The sequence below is a fragment of the Archocentrus centrarchus genome, chromosome 13 (genome assembly GCF_007364275.1).
Source record: "Archocentrus centrarchus isolate MPI-CPG fArcCen1 chromosome 13, fArcCen1, whole genome shotgun sequence".
NCBI lineage: Eukaryota > Metazoa > Chordata > Actinopteri > Cichliformes > Cichlidae > Archocentrus > Archocentrus centrarchus.
The window spans coordinates 29,444,145-29,467,377 of NC_044358.1; the positions used below are offsets into that span (position 1 = coordinate 29,444,145).

General features: G+C 43.5%; 2 protein-coding genes across 2 annotated transcripts; both read right to left on the reverse strand.

Annotated features, from left to right (window-relative positions):
- Positions 1–452: 452 nt before the first annotated feature.
- LOC115791129 (E3 ubiquitin-protein ligase CBL-like) lies at positions 453–3,300 on the reverse strand. The gene is made up of 2 exons (XM_030745249.1): positions 3,160–3,300; positions 453–1,575 (listed from the first exon to the last, which is right to left on the reverse strand). The coding sequence occupies exons 1-2, from the start codon at positions 3,257–3,259 to the stop codon at positions 1,280–1,282; spliced, it is 396 nt and encodes a 131-aa protein (XP_030601109.1). The 5' UTR covers positions 3,260–3,300; the 3' UTR covers positions 453–1,279.
- A 6,742-nt stretch (positions 3,301–10,042) lies between these two features.
- LOC115790862 (NACHT and WD repeat domain-containing protein 2) lies at positions 10,043–22,072 on the reverse strand. Its single transcript, XM_030744852.1, has 12 exons — positions 21,949–22,072; positions 21,727–21,815; positions 20,678–20,785; positions 20,033–20,230; positions 19,556–19,697; positions 19,107–19,255; positions 18,534–18,881; positions 18,332–18,433; positions 17,316–18,111; positions 11,298–15,678; positions 10,808–11,046; positions 10,043–10,512 (listed from the first exon to the last, which is right to left on the reverse strand). The coding sequence occupies exons 1-10, from the start codon at positions 22,040–22,042 to the stop codon at positions 12,578–12,580; spliced, it is 5,127 nt and encodes a 1,708-aa protein (XP_030600712.1). The 5' UTR covers positions 22,043–22,072; the 3' UTR covers positions 10,043–10,512; positions 10,808–11,046; positions 11,298–12,577.
- Between the last annotated feature and the right edge of the window lie 1,161 nt (positions 22,073–23,233).

Consider the following 23,233-nt stretch of genomic DNA (forward strand, 5'->3'; position numbering starts at 1 on the left):
TTGTTTAGCACTAACAATAGTAGCAGCAGTGAAGCACTTCTGAATTAATTATAACAATATTTATGATCATATTACAATAATATATTATCAAAGTAAAATCAATGACTTTTTTTTGTTGTTGTTGTTTTGTAACATCGGACTGAGCTGGAGACAGAAGACAAAGACAAAATATTCAGCCGCCACGGATCACGCAACACTAGCCTGTCTGGTACTGCAGGGGCGTCAACATTAGTACGTCCTCTAATAATCTCACAGCTACACAAGGCCCTGACATACAAGTTTGAGCAGTAGTACGTTTACAGAGCACGAGTCTTGAGTACACCAAGTGTAATTCCACATTCATGTTGTACAGGAACGGGGGGGGGGGGGGGGGGGGGGCAGGTCTGGCAGACACACATGCGCACACACAAACACGCTCACATACACTGCCAGCAACAGACCAGACCACAAACCATCTTCATGCTACTTTGAAAAAAGAAAAAAAAAAGAAAAACACAACAGAACAAGCATGGTTTACTAAAAGAAAAAGTACCAAAGCAACAATGTTAACCGAAGGCCAAAACAGACTGAATTCTGAATGAAGAAGCTCTGCGGCACGTTTTTCAAGCTGCTGCTGACCAACACATCTGGGTGAGGAAGACACCCCGCCTCCTCCTCCTCACCCCTGTCACAGAAAGGGCCAAATCCCCCTTTAATCTGGTCCCATCTGCCCGTATCACCTGTACCAACCGTGACCCTCAAAGCTGAAATCATTTTCACATACTATATATGCACGTACTGTATATATTACACACATTTAATATATATTTACTCATATATTAAATTTTCATATAGACATACATTTTAGTTTTATTTGTGAGGTGTTGGTTACATTTTCAGCAAGAGGCTTCAACATGAAAAGATAAGAATCCGTCTTCCCATGATTCCTACGGAAGGCTTGCATTATACGGTGCTCCGTTATTCGTTGTTGCTCCGCACGTGATAATTAAGTCCTGCGGAGATGTTGAAAACTAAGAGGCCTGCTGCAGCAGTTTCAAAGAAGGCCAGACACTGTGAAAGCGCGTGGAGTGCAGGGCGAGAGTCCCAGAGACACTGCGAGCTTGCTGGAGTAACAGCCAGTTAAAAAATCCACAGGGGCGTAGGGTGTCAGCCAGCACTGGAGGTAGTGCTGCAGGCAATGGCTTTGGGTTTTGGGCTGGTCTGTGCCAACCTAAACCAAACCAGGCTGGGCCAAGCTAGGGCAAAGAGAGCAAACGCAAGAGAGAAGCAGGAGGATGTGCTATGTGAGAATGTGCGCGGTAGAGGGAATGGAGACAAACTCGCGCAGGATATTCTTGGCCATCTCGATATTGTTCTGTGCAATCATCAGTGCTTTCTGGATGTCGTGCTGAGTGTATCCCTGACTCATGAGGTGCTCGATCTCGCTACTGATTTGCAGGTTGGCTTCTCCTCCCGTTGCCCCGCTGCAGGGCGGTGCAGGGACAGGAGGGACTGGGCTGGCTCGACGCTCTGAGTTGATTCGCCTGGGCAGGGGCTTCGGAGGTCTCTCTGGTGCTTCCATTGGATCTGGGAAGGCTGAGCATATGGTAAGAGTGAAATCAAAGGGTCTGGCTTTGGTGGAATGAGAATCAACATAAACTAGTCTTAAATACTTGAACAGCCAGTGTAGGTCCAAGAGAGAAATGAAATACTGGAAATAAAGTGGATCACCTGAAATACTAATATAAAAGCCCTTGATAACTGTGTCTGAGGTTTTTTTTTTAAATCTTAATATAACTTAATGGACCCTGACGTCCCCTTCCACTGTAGTGGCTTTCAATAATGCAGTCAGAGCTCATTTAGAATCAGAGAGCTTGTTCCAGCACCATTTATCAGATTCACAGATACAAAGACTGAGGTCCCGGCAATCATCATCATCTGTAGTAAATGTCAAGTCACAACAGAGGTGAGGGCAAAATAAATACAGCCTCATTCCCCTGAACACTTAAGTTCAGAGGTGGGGTTTATAACACCACGTCTCCTCTAAAATAATCTAAAACACTGCTTCCATATTGCTTTGGAGTTTTTGAATCTTCTGTGGCTCAATTTTCCCACTACCTGCTTCAGCTTCTTTCTACAGACTATGGCATGTCTGCTAAGGCCAGCAATGCTGTTAGCTTCACTGAAACTCAAGGTCACTAATGTAACAAAAAAGCTCTCTATAATTACTGGTCTTTACTCTTCTTTGAATATGGACTGCACACAGAGGAGCAGATTATATGCAGTAAAAGAAATCAATTCATGACAATCAAAGTCCAGAGCTGAGTCTAATATTAACTTCAGAGAGCTTCTGGAAAATCTGCATTATGTTTGGCGCCATACCAGGAAGCAAAATGTTTTAGCTGACTTTTCAGGCTGTGATCTGGTCAAAGAACTTTTGTACATCAAGAAACTGATTCATCAGCAGTTTTCGCTGATTTGGGGCCAGGAAGGACGTGAAGGCTGCAGTTATAAAATTGCTACATGCAAGTGATTTTATGAGACAGACACAGCTTTCCCACACATGGTGTCACAGTAAGATTTTAACCCACTTAGTAGAAGTCCATATTTAAGAAGGATAAGCTGGATGAAAGGAAATGGAAGGGGTAGTGTCAGTTAATAAACAATGAAGCACTATAAACTAATCATTAGAAACACTGGATGAGGCATTAATGCTTCAAAAAATATATTCAAAATCCAAATCATTAAGCAAATATGAACTGAACAGGTGCTAAATCGTTAATGGACAGCTACATTTCTTAAAGTGAGTCTGTATTATGTACCAATAAACAAGCTGTGAATCTGAAGCAAAAAGAAAAAGGGTGGAAAAAAATAATGCACCTTGATTTAAGAAAACGGAATAATATGAAAATAAGTGCAGTTTATGGAAAAAAACTAAATATGGAATAGAGGGGATTTTTTTTTGAAGAAAGGTGGATTATTGTACGGTGGTAAAGTATAAATGCATCATTAAAATCACCTCTGTGTAATTTGTATAGATTTAAAAAGGGATGTATTTGCAAAGGTAAGTGTATTAATAAAGAATTGAAATTTTAGTAATGAAAACAAATATACTGTATATTTATTAGTTTTATTTTACAAGAATATTAAGAAAATAAATGAGTAAGCTTTTAAACTTACGTGCGGTCGCTCCAGCATCCGCGTCTAGAGACAGACGGTTGAAAGCAGCTGCAGCGCATAATGAGGAGGACGAAGATGACGATGACATAGACCCCCCCATTTCAGAAAGGGTCTGTCGGGCGGGAGGCAAAGGCAGCCGGGGTTTTGGGAAATCGTAGCCATTCTCGTCCTCTTCCCCATCGTCAGCATCATGGTCTCTGGGACCGTTACTCATTGGCTGAGGGGGCAAATCTGAATAGTCTGAAAGGAAGAGACAGAATGTATTTAAACAGATTGTTTAAAGTTTAAAACATGCTTAAAACAGCTTTAAATAACTCACAGGTACAGTCAGCAGTATAATTCACCATCCATCCATCCATCCATTTTCTTCCGCTTATCCGGGGCCGGGTCGCGGGGGCAGAAGCCTAAGCAGAGAAGCCCAGGCTTCCCTTTCCCCAGCCACCTCCTCCAGCTCATCCGGAGGGACCCCAAGGCGTTCCCAGGCCAGCCGAGATACATAATCTCTCCAGCGTGTCCTGGGTCTACCACGGGGCCTCTTCCCGGTGGGACATGCCCGGAACACCTCACCCAGGAGGCGGCCAGGAGGCATCCTAATCAGATGCCCGAGCCACCTCAACTGGCTCCTTTCGATGTGGAGGAGCAGCGGCTCTACTCTGAGCCCCTCCCGGATGGCCGCACTCCTCACCTTATCTCTAAGGGAGAGGCCAGCCACCCTTCGAAGGAAACTCATTTCTGCCGCTTGTATTCGCGATCTTATTCTTTCGGTCACTACCCAAAGTTCGTGACCATAGGTGAGGGTAGGAACGTAGATCGACTGGTAAATCGAGAGCCTCGCTTTTACGCTAAGCTCCCTCTTCACCACCGGTGGACCGGTGCAGCATCCGCATCACTGCAGAAGCAGCCCCAATCCGCCTGTCGATCTCCCGTTCCCTTCTCCCATCACTCGTGAACAAGACCCCGAGATACTTAAACTCCTCCACTTGAGGCAAGAACTCGTTCCTGAGCCGGAGATGGCACTCCACCCTTTTCCGGCTGAGGACCATGACCTCAGACTTAGAGGTGCTGATTCTCATGCCGGCCGCTTCACACTCGGCTGCGAACCGTTCCACTGCGAGCTGGAGCCCCCCCCCCGATGAAGCCAACAGAACCGCATCATCTACAAAAAGCAGAGATGAGACTCTGAGGCCACCAAGGAAGAAGCCTTCCGCCACCTGGCTACGCCTAGAAATTCTGTCCATAAAAATTATGAACAGAATCGGTGACAAAGGGCAGCCCTGACGGAGTCCAACACCCACAGGAAACAAATCCGACTTATTACCGGCTATACGGACCAAGCTCTCACTGTGGTTGTACAAGGACTGAATGGCCCGCAACAATGGGCCAGACACCCCATACTCCCGCAGAACCTCCCAAAGAACACCCCGAGGAACACAGTCGAATGCCTTCTCCAAGTCCACAAAGCACATGTAGACTGGTTGGGCAAACTCCCACGCACACTCGAATATCCTTGAGAGGATAAAGAGCTGGTCCAGTGTTCCACGACCAGGACGAAAACCGCATTGTTCCTCCTGAATCCGAGGTTCGACTAACGGACGCACCCTCCTTTCCAGCACCCTGGCATAGACCTTACCGGGGAGGCTGAGTAGTGTGATCCCCCGAAAGTTGGAGCACACCCTCCGGTCTCCCTTCTTAAAGATGGGGACCACCACCCCGGTCTGCCAATCCAATGGCACTGCCCCAGATCTCCACGCGATGTTGCAGAGGCGTGTCAACCAAGACAGCCCTACAACATCCAGAGCCTTCAGGAACTCAGGGCGAATCTCGTCCACCCCAGGGGCTCTGCCACCAAGGAGTTGTTTAACTACCTCAGTGACCTCACCCCCAGTGATGGTCAAGTCATCCCCCTCATCCCCAGACTCTGCTTCCACTACAGAAGGCGTGTCAGTGGGATTCAGAAGGTCCTCGAAGTATTCCTTCCACCGTCCGACTCTAAAATAGATTTAAAAATTTCCACAATGGCTAATTGTGCGTTTAAAATTTCTGTCACAAATTGCCTTGTTTCTTTTAATTCAGCAAGGCTTGTTTCTCTGTTAAAATGTTTGGTTTTGACGGAATTTAAAACAGATGACGTCAGGGTTACAAATATTTTTATGCTTGATGACTTCAGGAGGAAGTGGGGTTGCTAGCTCCCAAGCATTGTAGGCATTAAGGATATCACTATGAGTTAAATCGTGATTATTTTTGGGATCTTCCACCCTCATACAACGTGGAATTGTAGGAAATAGTGACGTATCTTGTGTAGTGCTGTTACTGCAGAAAGAGTTGCATTGATCACCTGGTTCTTGTGCGGGTGGTATCTGGTTGTACTCATCCTCCTCCGCATCCTCTTCAGTGAAAATTTCTCCTCCATCCAAATGTTGTAAGTACAGATGCAGCCACCTAAAGTTGCTGCATCCAGCCAGACGTCGGCCAGCTGAAGTCCAGCCCCCAGCTGGCCGAGGTCTGGCTGACGTTGGGCTGGAAGTCCCCCTCTTTCTCCTGGGCATAACTACTTTCCAGCATGAACACACCCCTTTCCCTCAATTGTAGACTGTCACCAAAAGGTGGCGCCTTCTTAACAAAAACGTTGAGTAATTTGATTCACAAATGTTATGTTAACATTTCTTGGTGAAGTACAGTAGCAAGTTTAGAAATCCTAAAATAGATGCATAAAAGTATGAAAAAAATATGACCTTTCACACATTTCCATTGCGAATCACCAAAAGATTATTTTGTTTCACTTAATCTTTTAGCTAAATATGTAAATAAATACAGTACAGTAGGTTAAAAAAGAAGCGGTCTTGCGCTGAGCAATCCACGCTGTCTCCCTTTTCAATCAAATGTTTTTGGCTGCACTTTCATTTCTTACTGTGATACAAAAAGTTCACTGTCTGTGTTACGGTGCTTATGACGGGTTCTGTCTTCAGGACTTTCCCGCTGTGTGATGCAGTGATGCACTGTCAGCGCACCTGTGCATGTCTCCCTCTGCATCATTAATGATAGCTAAAGGAAATCATCTCACGGCCAGCATAAATTTAGATCGCGGATGTGGCCGCGGGCCTTCAGTGAGACACGTGGAGTACTGTAGAAGGAGGTAACAACATTAGGATAATACAGGGACTTTGAGGTGATGGAGGTAACATTAGCTCTATTATATGAGAATGATGAGCAATGTATGTATAGATTTTTATACATTTTTTGTATATTTTATACATTGTTTATTTTCTGTATATTTCTTGATTATATTAGATTATAATATTTTTATTTTTATTTTAGAGAGTTTGATTTTCTGTTGCATGGCACTGAACAGGAGTGGCCCTCCAATCTCATTGTACATCCTGTATAATGACAATAAAGGCATTCTATTCTATTCTATTCAATGGTGATGTATTAGTATCAGTATTTATTGGTATTTGCATACGTCCAAAAATATGGAAGCCACAGAACCGTAATCTGATAAAATAGCAAACAGTCAAGGCCGAGAAGTGTTGGATGAGCAACAAGTGTCCATTTTAGGTGCACAGTAGTTTGAATTATTAGCCTCTATGCTGATTAAACATATTTTTATAAGCACTCAAAAAAGTCAAACAACAGATTTAACAACTTCTAAATGAGACCCAAAAGCTTTGCAATTAAATCATTATTACTAAAGTGAGTGTCTTGGCCAGAATTCCAGGGCCGATTTTTTTGTCCCGGTCCAGCCCTGGTGATACCCATTCATAATCCAGTGTTGGATTATTCTATATGATGTCGGCACAGCTCAACTCTTTGGGGAAGACATGTTGCAGGACTTGCGTAATAATTCATCATAAAGATAATATGTTGATTAGAACCCATTTTGCATACAATTTTAAGAAAGAAGAAGAAGAAGAAAGAGCTTTATTTGTCACATACATTTACATGCAGTGAAATTCATTCTCTGCATTTAACCCATCACACACATGGAGTATGTAGTACACACAGCACAGCATGGAGCAGGGGGCAGCCAAAGGGTGCCCGGGGAGCAACCTGGGGGGGTGGGCTTGCTCAGGGACCCACAGTGATGCCAGCCCGAGGATTTGAACCAGGGTCCTCTCAGTGATGAACCCTCTTCTTCTCCCCTAGGCCACCACTCCAGGTATCTAAGAGACATATACAGTATGGAAAAAATGCCAAAGACAGGACCGTTGTGTTGTATTTTTGTAGTTTTATTTCACACTCATCTTTGTCATCAAGGGGGTGGGACCTCATCAAAGAGCTGCAGCATGATAGTGAGGACATCGAGGTGGGCCTTATCCACTTCATCAAACAAGACAACGGCATTGGGACACGCCCTCAACAGCTTGGTCAGCTGACCGCCTTCTTCATGTCCCACGTATCCTGGTGGGGAGCCAATAAACTTCGCCAACTGAGGGCGGAGAGGAATAGATGCTTGGTGGATATAAATAAGTTTAACACTGTAACACAACTGGCTTTTAATGCGAACAGCACAGTGCAACCAGAAGTGTGCTGCCTGGGAAAAGTTTCTGGTGCACCTAAAAGAGGTTTTCAGACAGAACCAAAGAACTGTAATAACCAGTTGTGTTGAATTTGTTTAATTTATCTCAGTGAAATAGAGAAATTTGTTTGTTAAATAGGCAGAAATGAGAGGAAAATGCACAGATTTCTCTCAAATATGGTAACACAGACTCACCACATTTAACGTAGACAGGATCGTTCATGGTCGTGTGCCATGTCATCCTCCAAGGTCCAAACAGAGCCACGAAAAACCTCAAAAATTTCTCCCATGACAAATTATCTCAAGATGTTCATCTCAACAAACTGAGGACTGTTCAGGGTTTTATGTTTATATTTTTATATTGTCTAAAACGTAATAGTTTTATGTAAAGATTGTTAACTACAGCAAATGTTTCAGTGAAGGAAACATGCTGAAATTCTGACAGTCCACGTAATCAATGCATTAAACCTGCAAATTATGTGTTTAGCTAATAAAATCTAAGCTGTTTTTCTTTCTGTGATTTTCTTTTTGTTCTTTCAACAATTGATTATCATGGTAAACACAAAAGGCCAAATAATATAGCGATCACAAATAAGTAACTGCTAATTATCCAGGTTAACCTTCTGCAGAAGCAGCACGGTGGTTAGCACTGCTGCTTCACAGTTAGAATGCCATCTGGAAGGCCTGGGTTCGATTCCACCTTGGCCCAGGCCCCTCTCTCCCTCTCTCTGTGTCGAGTTTGCATGTTCTCCCTGTGTCTTTGTGGGTTTTCTCCAGGTACTCTGGTTTCCTCCCACAGTCCAAAGACATGCACTTACTGGGGTTAGGTTAATTGGAAACTCTAAATTGCCCATAGGTGTGAATGAGGGCATGAATGCGAGTGTGGATGTTGTCTGTCTCTCTGTGTTGGCCCTGTGACAGGCTGGCGACCTGTACAGGTGTACCCTGCCTCTTGCCCTATATCAGCTGGGATAGGCTCCAGCCCCCCCATGACCCTGAACAGGATAAGCAGAAGTGAATGGATGGATGGATGATCCTTCTGCAGATGAATGCATTGATGTGACCTTTGGTATTATATCTGAATGCAGAAGTCAAAGTGACATTTAGGTGGTTCAGGCACAGCACAGGGAGAGGCGTCAGAAAGAGGAAAACCTTGAGTTTCTCTCAACCCAGTGTTTACTGAACCAGTGTTCTATTCTAGCAAAGTATGGAATACAATTATCCACTGTACATAGATATTTAGTCCAGGCTGCATAGTAAGAAAGGTATCACAAGGCCCATCTGCCATAAGCTGGAGGTTGATGACTTACTTACTTCAGCCTACCATGTTCCATTGTTGACTGACCCACCTGTCCTGCAATAACACATGGGAGGTGTGGCAGGGCATTCAGAACATCACAAACTACAGAGGCTGTGACGTGACAGCAGGAGACCTGTTGTGCAAAAAGATGCACAGAGGACGCCATGAGTGTAGCTCTCCACTGTGTTGAGCAGCTTGGAGCAGCAGCAGACCAACGCTCGCATGCTCTTTGTGGATTACAGCTCAGCTTTCAATACAATCATCCTGGACATTCTTACTACCAAACTGTACACCTTGGGGCTCCCCCGTCACATGTTCCTGGATAGAGGACTTCTTAGCCAACTGTGAGATTTGGCCCCCATCTCTCCTCCACCCACACACACATAGCACTGGCACCCTACAGGGCATATAAGTTTGATATTTTTAGGAGGTGACTTTCTACTGCATGGTACTGAACAGGAGTGGCCTTCCAATCTCTTTGTACATTCTGTATAATGACAAAGGCATTCTTTTGATGGCACACACTGCTGCAAGTGTGTAGATATACCTGTAAGGTGATGAACAAGTGATGTATTTGTAATGTCCCTGGAACAGTAAGGAGAAACTGCCTGTCTTGAAGCTCTGCCATCAACTTATCTTGCAGGGGTTTTTAAATTTGTCTTTTCCACTGGCACGGGCAGGTCACCATGATGGTGTGGTTAGTTTTCCTGCATTAACATCTGCCTGTATTGGCTATGCTATACATTACAGTTGCACACAGACCACAATAAATGAGTGACATGTGTTCTCCTGTCCAATTACACATGACCTGACAATGCTGCAAGCTTCATTCTAACCTTATCTTAGGGCTGAATGACAGAATTGTGCTGCCACATCTGTGTCATGATCTGAACCTAAGCATTACATCTGGCAACTGAGAAGATAAAAATGGGTTGACCCCACCAACATTTACTGAACTTGTTACTGTCGCCACAAGCATAACTGAAAGCAATTCCAGTCATCTACAAAATTCTATGCAGAGATTTGCATTAATATTTAATGTAACAATGGGAACAATTGCAATGTAGTAAATAAAAAGTTACATTATCTGAAGATTTAGTGCATTGTTTGCCTTACGTTTACCTAACTTTTCAAAAGAGAACCATAAATACAACATAAACAACAACATTTGTAAAGGGAGAAAACACACTCAACATATTAAAACTCTACATTGTACAAGTCTCTTGAAGGCAGAATGCCAGGAGGAATCTCATGGAGAACAAGCCAACTTCAAACGAAATGTACAGCTATGCCTTTCCAAAACCAAGGGATCCTTTTAGTGCCGTGTACATAAGTTCTTTAAAGTGGTTGTCATCTCCAACACCTCTTGGGAGGTAAAGACACAAACTGCATGTTGACGCATATGGTATGCAACAGATCCCTGGCTCCTGGTCGTAAAAGTCAATGGTGCAGGACTGTGGGAACCCCAGAGGTGACAGGCAGTCCGCCCCAGTGGCAAACACCAGCAGCTCTTCAAAAGTGTGGTCCACCTCGTGCTCTGTTAAATACAGAATTTATAAAAAACACATTAAAATTTGTATGTTCAAGTGAATTGGTGAGCAAGAATTGGTTGCCTCAATGAAAAATGATGCATCATGTCTACAGAGGCCAAGGTGACTTCTAAAAATACTCAGTCTTTGATGCATTTGGCATATTGTATTTTGTTGCTTCCAAGTGTTCATATTTCCTTTGGTCATGTACTACAAAACTAATGTTCTTTATTGTAGCTATACATGAATATTCTCTAATACAGTGGCACACACAGATCTAAATATTTGATTGTAGGAACATACCTTGAATGGCCATAAGCCACCATTCCCACTGGAAGACGGTAGCTTCCTCCTCCTCACGCTTGTTGCTCCCTGCAGGACTCCAAGCAATGGTGAAAAGATTCTGGAAGCAGTTCCTGGTAAGTTTGTGTCCAGCATTTGTACATATAGGCAGGAACTGCTTCCAGAATCTTTTCACCAATTGCCAGAACTGACCACACGAGTCCATACCAGCAACAAACTGCTGGATCATGCTGGCAACCCTGTTGACCAAAGATTATCTGCTGTCATTTCAACTGATTTCTGACCACACCAGTGTCCACAGCCCAGGCAGATCTCAGGCCATCAGGTGGAGATCTTTAAACTTCCTCAAATTAGAGCCAAGTGTTCATATATATATATATATATATATATATATATATATATATATATATATATATATATGAGTCTGTGTTCCATTGTTGGCTGGAGAGTCATAACTGAGTGACACCTCAGCATGTCCACATAACTTTACCTTTTCTATGTTTTGTTGAAGGGCATCATCCATGAAGACTCTGCTGGCCACACATCATTAAAAACAGCTGTTTGTTGATACAGCGGGGGCCTGGCCCATTGTGCATTATTGACCAAGCAGTCAGTTTCCCTGCTGTATAGAATTTGTTGCTTTACAGCAACTGTTGGCTGTAGCTGAACAGGAGATTCCCGGGCTTCCAGGATTCCAGGATCAAAGGTTGAAGTGGAGGAACAAAACAGCAACACATCCGATACCTGCTGAAATTCCTGGATGAACTGAACAACCCTGAAAATCCAAGGAAAAGTTGAGATTGTTTTTTCCAAAGCTCAGTTGGAACTTGATGGACTGAACATGCAGACTGAAGACTGCATCCAGGACTTTGTCACACTGGCACATGGATGGAGGTACCAAGAACACACGTGTGCACACATGTACACGCACAGACTGTCTCACTTCATGTCTGTTCTTCCTGTAGCCTCTTGTAAAACTTAGTCTTGCCTTATTATTGTCTTTTTTGTTGTGATTTAGGATCTGTGTCCACTGGCAAGTTTTTGCACTGAAAGTGATTTGGACCTCATTTTCAGAGGCTTCTCTAACATTTAACCCAAATCCTCTGACTAAGGCACTGCAGAGCCTTCATTTTTTTTTTTTTTTTATTTTGGTTGTTTTTCTTTAGGTGGACTTGCTGGTGTGTTTTGGATCATTGTCCCACTGTTTAACCCAAGTGCACTTTGGCTTCATAGCATGAACTGATGTTCTCCTTCAGGATTTTCTGGTAGACAGCAGAATTCATGGTTCCATCAATTACAGCAAGACGTCCAGGTCTGAGGCAGCAAGGCAGCCTCAGACCTTTGTGAGATCTTTTAGCCTGCTTCACTTTGTCAGACAGGTTCTATTTAAGTGATTTCTTGTTTCAACTAGTCTGGCAGTAATCTGGCCTGGGTGTGGTTAGTGAAATTGAACTCAGCTTTCAAAATAAAAAAATGCAGTTAATCACAGTTAATTCATTAAAGGGGGTGGGGTGGTGATAGTTTTTTCACATATGGGGCATGCAGTTTGGGTTGTTTTCCCCTTAATGAATAACATCAACATTTAAAAATTACATTTTGTATTTACTTGGGTTATTTTTGTTTACTACTAGGATTTGATTGATGATCTGAAACATGTCGGTGTGACGAATATGTAAAAAACTACGAATTCAGCAAGGGGGCAAATACTTTTTCCACATCATTTAAACTTTTATAAAAAGCATTGTCTTTGTCCAGCATCATATAATAATCTTAAGGCCACATAATATTGGGGGTGGCTTGAGGAGGCAAGCTGAATGGCTCCCTATCAAAGGGGCACTGCTTCAGTGGAACATTCCAGTTTTCACAATACCTGACTGACTCATCCTCATTGACTGTGGCATCTGAAATGCAGTACACACCTACAGACCCGTCCCCAAAGCCCACAAACACACAGTGTTGTTCACAAATGACCAGAGTTAGTGGATTCTTAGACAGACACACAGCTCCTATTTTCTCCCCATCTGAAAGTCGTCTGACTTGAAGGATGGGCCTTGCATGCAGGGAGCAGTCACAGCTGTCCCCCAGCCTGGAGGGGCTGGTTATGTAAGCAACATAGTGCCCAGTTTTGTCCAAGCAGGCTTTAATGACAGGACCCTCGACTTTGAATGAGCACAGTCTGACCCGAGACAGATTTAAGAGGTTAATGGCATCATTTTCAGTGGACAGCAGTGCGTAGCTGCCATCAGAGGACATTTGGAAGTCCTGTGGCTGACAGTGAAACATGTGTGGCAGCTCAAAGTGCTGGCACACCGTCTCCTCTGCCACCTTCCATGTGTACACTGCCCCTGAGGCCACCATCACCACCACAAATTCAGGGTGCTCTGAAAGAGTGTGAAAGGCGACAACTTGCTCAGAGCTTTCCACGCAGAAGAAACGTTTGCTGATCGAGCCCGACCACAGACTGGCAGCCAGCAGGTCTCCATGGCGACAGCCAAGTAAGTACGTGCTCTCAGGTGATACCTGGGGGTCAGATAGGTATGGGTGGATGCTGCATACAATATTTCCCTGGGCAATCTTCCAAACGCGTGAGAGCCCTCGCTGAGAGATGCTCACTCCAAAGTTGTTATTAGGGGTGATCAGGATATCTGTAGCTCTGCTGCCACTGATACGCAGGACATTTTCACCCGTTTCTGTCCTCCACACGTAAATGTCCCCTGCTGAGAGTGACACCAGGTGGACGCCGTTTGGAGAAAGCTGCAGTTTTTCCACAGGCCCAGCATGCAGGAAGTTAACATGCGGAAGTCCCGTCTCTAGACTCCACCTCCACACTTGCTCTGACCCGTCTCTCGTGTAGAACCACTCACCTGCTTGCTCAACCACCACCTCCTTCACTCCACGGCCCATTTTCTGAGCACCTCCTGCACAATCAATCATCTCAGAGTCCCACGCTGTCAGGCAGCCATCATGACTGACAGAAATGACATCTGAGGCCATTTTGAGGAGTGTGTGTGGCTGCTTGTTTGTTTCTAAGGAGAGAACACACTGCCCACTGCTGACCCGCCACACCAAGACAAACGTGCAGGTGTCTAACAAAGCCAGGAAAAGGTGACCATCGTGTGAGAGCACAGCTTGACTGAAGGCTCTTCCTTGTGGAGCCAAGAACTGGTCCCACAGCTCCCAAGTACAAGTGTCCCACAGGGAAGTCTGGTGGGCTTGACACAACAAAAGAGTGTTAATTTCACTGGAATAATTTGTAGTGAGTATGTTATTAGAGTAAGCCTGAGAGAAGCTTTCTTTGACAAGTCTGGGTGGCTGCGCATTGGCTGCCACATCCCATAAGGCTACATTTCCAGTCCTGTCAACACATGCCATTTCCCTCTTGTCTTCACAGAGGATGATCACTGTAACTGCACTGTGGTTTGAGTTGGAGCAGGTGCTAAGCAGACTGTTCATTTTCATGTCAAATATGGACACCATGCCTTCCTCCTGGCCACAGTACATGAAAAGACCATCAGAGGAGAAAACCACACAGGCCACACGGCTCTGACACTGGAAATGAGTTAAGGTCTCACTGGAGATATCAAACACGCTCACAAAACTCTCATCTTTCCACCACATGGACAACGTTTTCTGACTCGCGACAAATCCCTCGATGTTGCCGGGTGCTTGGCTCGACTCGTGCTCATTTTTAAAAGGGTCTTTAACTTCAAGAAACTTTTCTGGGCCCGCCGCATCCCACACGAAAAACCTGTTGCAACGTGTTGAAAGCAGGAGGAACGAACCGCTACCCTTCACTCCTGCAAACTTCAGCTCTGTCTGTTCACAGCTCAGTGACAGGTTGGCTACATTGTATCCACGCCCTTTCCAAATCCAAGCAGAACCATCATCCATGATTTCTGCAACAGCCCCACACTCTGTACCAGCAATTTCTCTTACACAAACGTCCTTGTTTGGGTTATCATGATTTAAGTACTGAATGTGGGGAACAGAGGGAGCACTGGGGCAAAGTGTTATTCCCAATCCACTTTCTCTTCCTTCCCTGATGTCTCTGACATAACCCTCAAGAGCAGGAAAGACTTCCAGATAGGGGAGGAGGCTTGTCTCCATCACTGTGGGCAGCTGCAGTGGTGAGCTCTGCAGGAAGCAAGCAGAAGACTTCAGTATGCTTGCAAGCAGCTGTCTTTCTGTTGCAAACTTAAACTGAGACGACCCTTTGTCAGTCTCCAGCATGGTTAGCAGTTCTCCAAGAAGACCAGCTTGAACCATAGCCTGGTGGAACTCAAATGACATCAACAGCACACGCTCAAACTCTTTCCATCTGCCGCTTTGTTGCAGGTGATACGGCAGTTCTAAGATTTTTCTCACATTCACCCTACTATCCCCTTTGATTGAAGTGAAGACAAATGGCTGGCTGGATTGCTGAGTGTCTGTGTATGTTTTTAAGGCTGCATCCTTGTTTACTCCTGATGTCTCTCCACTAAAATAGTCTGCCATCTCAGAATGAATCCTTACATCATGAGTGCCTAAATACCTTTTTGCCACGACCAGTTTGAAATGCCTGCTCACCCAGAACAAAACCTGGGAATTTGCAACTTTCCTTTTAATAAGAAAGCTCTTTAAATCCAAAAGAAGTCTCTCCACATCGACTTGTGGGACTTTCATCTTAAAGGAACAGCCCATGTGCTGGGAATCTTCACTACTGGACAGCAGATCTGCGAGCTCAGCCTCTGAGAGCCCAGTCCTGGAGAGGGTGAGGTAAGAGACAGCGCGAGCTACGATGGACGAGAAATGTTTCTGCTCAAGGTGATCCAGGAGTACAGAAATAGATGAATGGACGGCGTCAGGGAGAGATGACTCAATCACATCTGAATCTGAGGACAGAAGACAAGGAGAGGAGAGTTATTTCAAAGGCCAGGTTGTATTCTATAATTGTTTTTCATTTTTGTATCATCAGCAAATTCCAAGAAATGACTAACAGTGAATTCATAAAGTTTAACTTATTGTAGCCAAAAGCTCTTTTTTTTTTTTTAGCTTATTAAAAAAAAAATCTATTAAAAATACATACAGTCATGTGAAAAAGAACATCTTCACGAGACTACGTAGTTCTGACTGGCGTGATTCAACAGCTTGTAGAACCACCTTTAGCAGCAAGAACTTGAAGTAATCCTTTTCTGTATGACTTTATCAGTCCCTCACATTGTGAGTTGTGTTTATGCAGGAGTCGAGCACAGAGCAGCAGACAACAGGGAGTGAGACCAGAACTTGTTGTCCCAACATCACCCTCCTCCCTGAACATCTCAGCAGAGACGCCAAGATCTGCACGCTCTGTTTCCTGTCCGCCAGTCCCAACTGTACACAAACATCCTGTCCACAAACCCTCTGATACACTGTGAAATGCATAAAGGGCCACTGCAACACCTTTATTCTTTTTTAGACATTCTGTTGTAGATTTGCTGCTCTGCTTGGGACCATTGTCCTGCTGCATGAGCCAATATCAAGCTTTAGCTGTCAGACAGATGGCCTCCCATTTGATTCTAGAATATTTTGGTATACAGAAGAGTTCACGGTCGACTCAAAACAAGCCCAATTCATCACCCCTTCACCACCAGTGCGCATTATAGTCAAACCTGCCGAAAGGACATTTTTCCAGAAGTCTTGTGGTTTATTTAGATACAGCGTTGTAAGCCTAAGCCATGCTGCCATGGCAACCCTGTCAAACAAGCCACACTTGTTCATTTGTTTCCTAATTGTACTGTCATTAACTTTAATATTTAACTTGCTAACTGAGGTCTGTTGAGCCTGAGATGTAGCTCTTGGTTTTTGGGCAGTTTCTCTGAGCATCGCATGGTCTGACCTTGGGATGAATTTGCTGGGACGTCCACTCCTGGAAAGATTGTTGTATTCTGTCAACACACAAACACTGAATGTTCCAGACCAGCATAGTGCCAAAACATCTGCTTTTAGAGAAGTGTTTACACTTGCTGATGATCAGTTAATCAAGTGCAGTTGGTTAGCATCACCTGACTCGTGCTCATGCTTTCACATGACTGTAAGTGAACCACACCCCAGGCAACATGCACACTATTATTCATCTCTTAGTCATTATTTTTTTATAGAGCCCAGGGCCATTGTTGGTTAAAGAGGGTGTTTTGTCTCATGATCTTAGTTGATCTTTTGTTTACAGAGCAGATTTTTATTTTGGTAGTCTCACACTGTAAAATGTACCAGCATGTCTTTGCACTTTGTATACTGTGAAAAATTATCAATTATTATCAATGCTCTGACAGTCATTCATGTCTGTTGAAAAACTGGAAAAGCACAACGCCAACCTGTTTTAGGAAATCAATTGCTAATTTATTTAGGGACTCAGTAGGAAATAATGGATTTGGTGCTGGTTGAGGGACAGCCTAGAGGTGAATATCCCACTGCTGGGTTTAGGATTTGTAGCTGTAAGAACTTGGCGTATTCCTTTAAGAAACAGTATTTTTAGTAACTGTAGTAGTTGTACCAGAGTGCCAGAGGGAGGTGTGTGCATGCAGAAGTCGAGTGTAGAGCGGCAGACAACAGCGAGTGAGAGCCTGGTTGACCAGAGCTTGTTGTCCTGAAGTCACCCTCCTCCCTGAACGTTTCAGCAGTGACGCCAACATCTGCACGCTCTGCTTCCTGTCCACTGGTCCCAACTGTACACACACATGTCCTGTCCATATATCCTCTGATACAATGTGAGATGCATAATGTAGTTTGATGGCTTGCAGGAAATGTGTTCGATTGGAGGAAACTGTGAGGATGAATTTGAGACAAGGAGGAAGGGGAGAGGGGAGGCTTTCCATGATTTGAAGACCGGTGTTGTTTTTGAGCTGATCTAATCCATCAAGAATCAAAATGAGAGGCTTTTCAGTAGAAGGCAGGTGGCTGATGAGGGATGAGAGGTGTTGTTTAAGTTCAGACAGACAAGCATCAGGTTTTATGATGCCAGAATCAATCTGTCTTTGACCTGGATATTCAACAAGATTACAGCTTTGGTCGCAGTCAGAAACACACTCTTTGGTGCCGTGTTCATGCTGAGAATCTGAAACAGATGCTGGGCTACAGCTGGATGTGAACTCTCTGGGGTTGGTGGTACTGCCAGAATCATCCAGGTCAGTGCAGAGGCTTGCATCCTGCTTAGCGGAAGAGTCACTGTGATATCTGCAGGCTATTTGATAACACAAGCTCGACAGCAGATGCTTTGGTGAAGCATTAATTGACAAGCTGCAGAAAAAACTGATCACCACAGGGTCACTATCTGCAAGCCAAGACTTCATCTGTAGACAGAGAGAGATATCAATAAATATCAATTTTAGTTTAATTTTAGTTTATATATGCATATTACTACTGGCACTGCTTGCATGTATTTTGTGTTTTTCCACCATGAAAAGGGAGAGCTGTATAATCAGTGGTAGTCTTAAACTCCAATGGAAACACATGCACACAAAGACACAAATTTTTAGATATGTGTCTCTCATTTCAATTTACTCCACCTACCTGCTGAGTGCAGTGTGCTAGCAGGACTGTCTTCCCTGTGCACGGGCCTCCGGTTACTATCAGAGGGAACTGTTGGTACCTCGTCTCCACATATACTCTGACCTGCAACCAATAAAACAGAGCATTGCTGCAGGTGCAGGTGCATAAATCAGGGGAAAAAAAGAATATTATCCACTAAAGATCATTTGCAGCACATCTTAACCTTTTCCTCCTCGGGCTGAATGATGTCATAAAACTGACTCAGGATGTCACACAGCTGCTCCTGTTCGGCCTGCTCTCTGGATAAAGCGTCACCGAGGGGAGAAGGCTCTCCGCTCTGTGAGACGTTCAGGCTGACACATGTCTGCAGGAGGTCACAGTACACCTGTTGGCACAGAGATTCGACATAGCCCCTCCTCCTGGCTGACGTGTAACCATGGCGCTGGTCACACACTGTGCTTAAGGTGTAGACTAGAAGCTGGCAGGAAGTGATGAGATGATTGAGGAAGCTGTCACACAGTTCTGACAGTAATTTTTCATTAGTGGACAATGCACTCAGAGGGGTCCCATCCTGGAAATAAAGGTGTATGCAGTGTTATGTCATACCAAGACATATAGAGTCAAATAAAGTTGTCGAGATAGGTGAGTGTTTAGGGTTCCATGCCAACATGCTCAGCTTTAATAATCATTTTCCCATCCCAGACAAAGGAAACAAAGACCATTGCTAACTGAAATTGGTTTCTGTGGGTATTAAAGACTTTTCTTAATGTCTCCCATGATCAAAAATGGCTTTTACCTTCAACTTTGACTGCAGCTGTTTTTTCACATGTCCTTTTTCTCCCTCTCTTTTTGCATTGATAATCTTGTGGATATAGATCAAGCAGCGTCTGGCCATGTCTCCCTCAGGACAGCTTTCCAGAGCATAACGCAGATCTACATCGAGGGCTGGAGACAAGCGGTAAAACACGCGTTCAATTACACAACAAAGACCAGATGAAGCGGTTCTGACCAAAAATGCCACCTAAGCCATTCGCGTCACCTCCTAGAGATATTCCACAGCACAGACCCAGGCTATGCAAGAAAGACTACATATCCCTTCAAGACTAGAAATGCCGTGAGATCGTCCAGGAAAAAAAAAATCAAAGCACATAGAACGGGATTGGACCCAGGTCTGGATATGCAACAACAGTGGGCAATGACAGATTCCATGACACACACACACAGACATGTGGAGACATATTTCACCTGATCTGTAGTAGCTTTTGGCCCTCTCTGGAGTCATACTGCCACTTTGTACACACAGACTCACAGCTGTGTGAAACAACTTCCTCAGTTCTTCATCTTTAGCCTCGTTTTTGCTCTCCTCCTTCTTCTTAGTTGTTGCCTGCTGAACAAAAATATAACAAAGTACTTTGTAGGAAAAAAAAACAGCACCATAATCAAACAGGGCATCATTTATGCCGTTATATTAAATTTAAAATGTCCTCAGTACACTATTAACAATGAGTTTACTTGATATAGAGACAGAATGTGTTATGAAACATGATTAAATAATCTGATATTTCTCAAACCTCAATAAGGTTTTACATGAGGAATATGTCAGGAAAATCACATGACTTTATATGAAATATCAAAAGAGTAAAGCCTGTTCAGCCCTTAGGAAAAGGCTTTTAATTCTAAATCATAATTAAAGATGAAGCCATAAAATTATTATGTAATGACCAGCGAAAACCAGGTGTGTCTATGTGAAGCTCTCAGGCAGTAGGAGGTAGGGATGGTGTTCTCATCCCTCTGGTAGGCCTTCTCCAGCTCCTGGGTGCTGATGCCGGCCTCCTGGCACTGCTGCAGCAGCAGTTCGAACTCTGACACCTCCACCTGAGCGGGCAGACGGGCTGCGCCATACTGATGTCCTACCAGAGCCTGCAGCACCACCATGTGGACACAGGAAGAACAACATTGTTTAGTACTAAGGATTTATTAAGCTCATAAAGGGACTTGTTTTGTTACATTAAGCTCAGCTGTTAGAAAATATTGTTGTGCGTGTCTTGTTATTGTTTGATTATTATACAAAAGAGAAACATCTGTGTGTGATTTTGTGGATTTTACTTTTATTGGGAAGTATTTCTGTTATTTTCTCCACATCTTGACACAGCTTAATGACTGAACTGTTGGGCAGCCATGATGGCAGATGATCTTTTTTTTTTTAATAAACACAGTATGGTGTAGCTAACGTAGCAAACTCCAGTATACTCCACTATTGTTCAAGTTCATAATACTAAAAACATTAAGAATCCAACATCAGTGGACTCCTGAAAGTCTTACTGTATGGTATATGCACTTGATATTATACCCAAGGGCTTTACTTACAAGTAAAAAAGGTCCTGCTGAGCTTCTTCTGCATTCTTGTATTATCTGCTGCCTGGTGTCTTCATCTGGCCAGAGACTGGGATCACTGGACTCAAATGGGTCTATCACCTGCCCCCCCCAACACACACACACACACACACACACACACACACACACACACACACACACACACACACACACACACACACACACACACAAGGGTTAAAAAAATGTTTGACGTGAAACAAGCAAATTGTGAAAGCTAAGCCCAGAGCGAGGTCCAGTGACAGCAAGAAGAGTGACATCATGTTCTTTATTCTGTCTGCTGATTATACACAGCACAATGCACTGACTCAACTGTCCCAAGGTTTATTTAATAGACATGAGCAAAAAACTAACACAGACAGTCGCCTCACAGCTGCTCATTCTCTTTGTTGTCAGATTTAATTAAACCAAGTTATTGACTGCATCTTTGCAGGAGCGGCCTCAGGGAAACAGTGGAAGACTAAAGGACAAACACCTGGAAGCAGCTGAATACTACTGCTGTCGTCCCCTGCTGCTGGCAGTTAAAACAACATTACACACGGGTGTCTTTGTGACAGACCACATGGAACATAGTTGCTTTTCTAGCTGACTGAAGGAAAAATGTGTCAGCAACTGTTTCAAGATTCAGGATTTTGTGTTTTCTGCATTATTTCTATAAGAAAGCGAAACATATTTCAAGAAGACCTTACTGTAAACATAAAAAAATAACAACTTAAATTTACTTCCAAACTGTTGCTACAGCTTTAAAAACGACCTGTTTACAATGTGTCCTCCAGTGGACCATATCTACTTCTCCTCCCAGCACTAAAAGTCATTAGTGTGAGCATTAAAGTAATCTCGTTTTAATGTACAAAGCAACAGTGCCCACATCCTTCCTTAGCCAGTTTATGGCTTTAAAAGAACAGAAAGAATTCTCAAGAAAAACAAAACACACACACACACACACACACACAGCACAGCTACCATATCACAGACATGGTTTCCATGCAGAGGATAGGATTTAGGAAAGTAAATTGTGTGCTCACCCTGACATCCAGTCCCAGTGAGTGTCTACAGTGCTCTCTGAATCTGGGGAACACAGTCTCTCTCAGAGCTCTACGCTCCACCACGCTGTCTATACACAACACAAACAAGACGCACGTCAACCACAACTCAGATTACTTAAGCAAATATGATATAAACTAACATGCAAATGTACAAACCACACTTTATTACAGCTGCCTTTAAAATTAGAAATCACTACCTACCTTCTGGGTTGGAGCACAGATAGACTTTCACACAGGACGAGCTGAATCCAGAATCCAAAGGGGAGCCGTGTATTTGTTTTCCTCCAGTGTGCATGCCTGATAATCAGCTACTGTTAAAATAAGAAAAAATAAGGGGCAAAGACTCCTGACAGAAACCTACTCTGTGTCCCTAAAAGAGAGCTGTGCTGTCTTCAGTGCTGCCGTGTCTCATTTTCCTGCTGCTCCACTCAGGAAGTTTTGGCCTCGGGTGCTGCAGAGCGTGTTATCATGATCACTCCCCCTTTTAGTTTGTGCAAACATCCGCAAAACACACTCAGTTTAAAAAAACAACCAAAAAAAAAACAGATGCGAAGAACTTTTCAATGTTTCCATATTTTTTTATTAATTAACATTTGTACACAATAAATACAAACTTTGCTTTTTGTACATCCAATAATAATATGCAGAAAGACTTTTTGCACCTGTTCTCAATATTGTCACCATAGCAACAGTCTATTAAAGAGAGAGGCCAGTTGCTCCACCACATTGTTAATAACGGCAGCTGCGCTGCTCCAAATCCACAGATGCAAAATAAAGAATCATATAAAACATAAAAACCATACCAAATAATTCAACACTGTAGCGGATCAAAGGGACGGGTAAAGATGGGAAACTTATTGTCTTCAAAGTGGCAACTGGCAATGAAATGTCATCAATTTTATATATGACAGATTGAGTAATTATAATGGGAATGTCTGTGGATGCTGAAAAACCATAAACTTCAAAACAAGTTTGAAAACCAGTAAAAATCAGATCTCAGAGAGATCAAGGAGAGGCTGCCGTTCCAAGTCGCCTTGACCACACTGTTACAAGTCAATGCTAGTCCATACGACAGCAGAAGAGCAGAGGGTCCTATCTAAAAATGTAACTAATTCCAGCATGCTTAAATTTGCTAGGATGAATGCTACACAAAATGTTGTGGTTTCACTTCTCGCGTCTCCTTTTGTGAATCTGGCATAATTCACCTCCACCTTCCAAAAGGGGAAAGCAATCAGTTTTCATCCAAATTAAGACTTTCCTTATAGGAGACCCGAAGATGTGCTCCAGTGCAACACTACAAGCAAATGGTATAGTTTTACAGTTAATATTAATCTTTATAATCCATACTGTTTTTTTGCAGTAAGAATCTTTAGCAAATAGAGAGCATTATTGATTGAATGCTTAGTTTTGTCTTCTGCTGACAATTCGGACTCTATTTTGCAATTTATTCCGTGCAAACACTCTTTGAATTTGGTCATTTGCAGTA

Coding starts and splice junctions, on each gene's coding strand:
- LOC115791129 (XM_030745249.1), bottom strand. CDS start 3,259: ATGGGGGGGTCTATGTCATCGTCATCTTCGTCCTCCTCATTATGCGCT. Junction 1,576..3,159: donor GGATGCTGGAGCGACCGCAC/GTAAGTTTAAAA, acceptor CCATATGCTCAG/CCTTCCCAGATCCAATGGAA.
- LOC115790862 (XM_030744852.1), bottom strand. CDS start 22,042: ATGCACACTGGAGGAAAACAAATACACGGCTCCCCTTTGGATTCTGGA. Junction 21,816..21,948: donor TCTGTGCTCCAACCCAGAAG/GTAGGTAGTGAT, acceptor TGTTGTGTATAG/ACAGCGTGGTGGAGCGTAGA. Junction 20,231..20,677: donor CAGCAGGACCTTTTTTACTT/GTAAGTAAAGCC, acceptor GTGGTGCTGCAG/GCTCTGGTAGGACATCAGTA.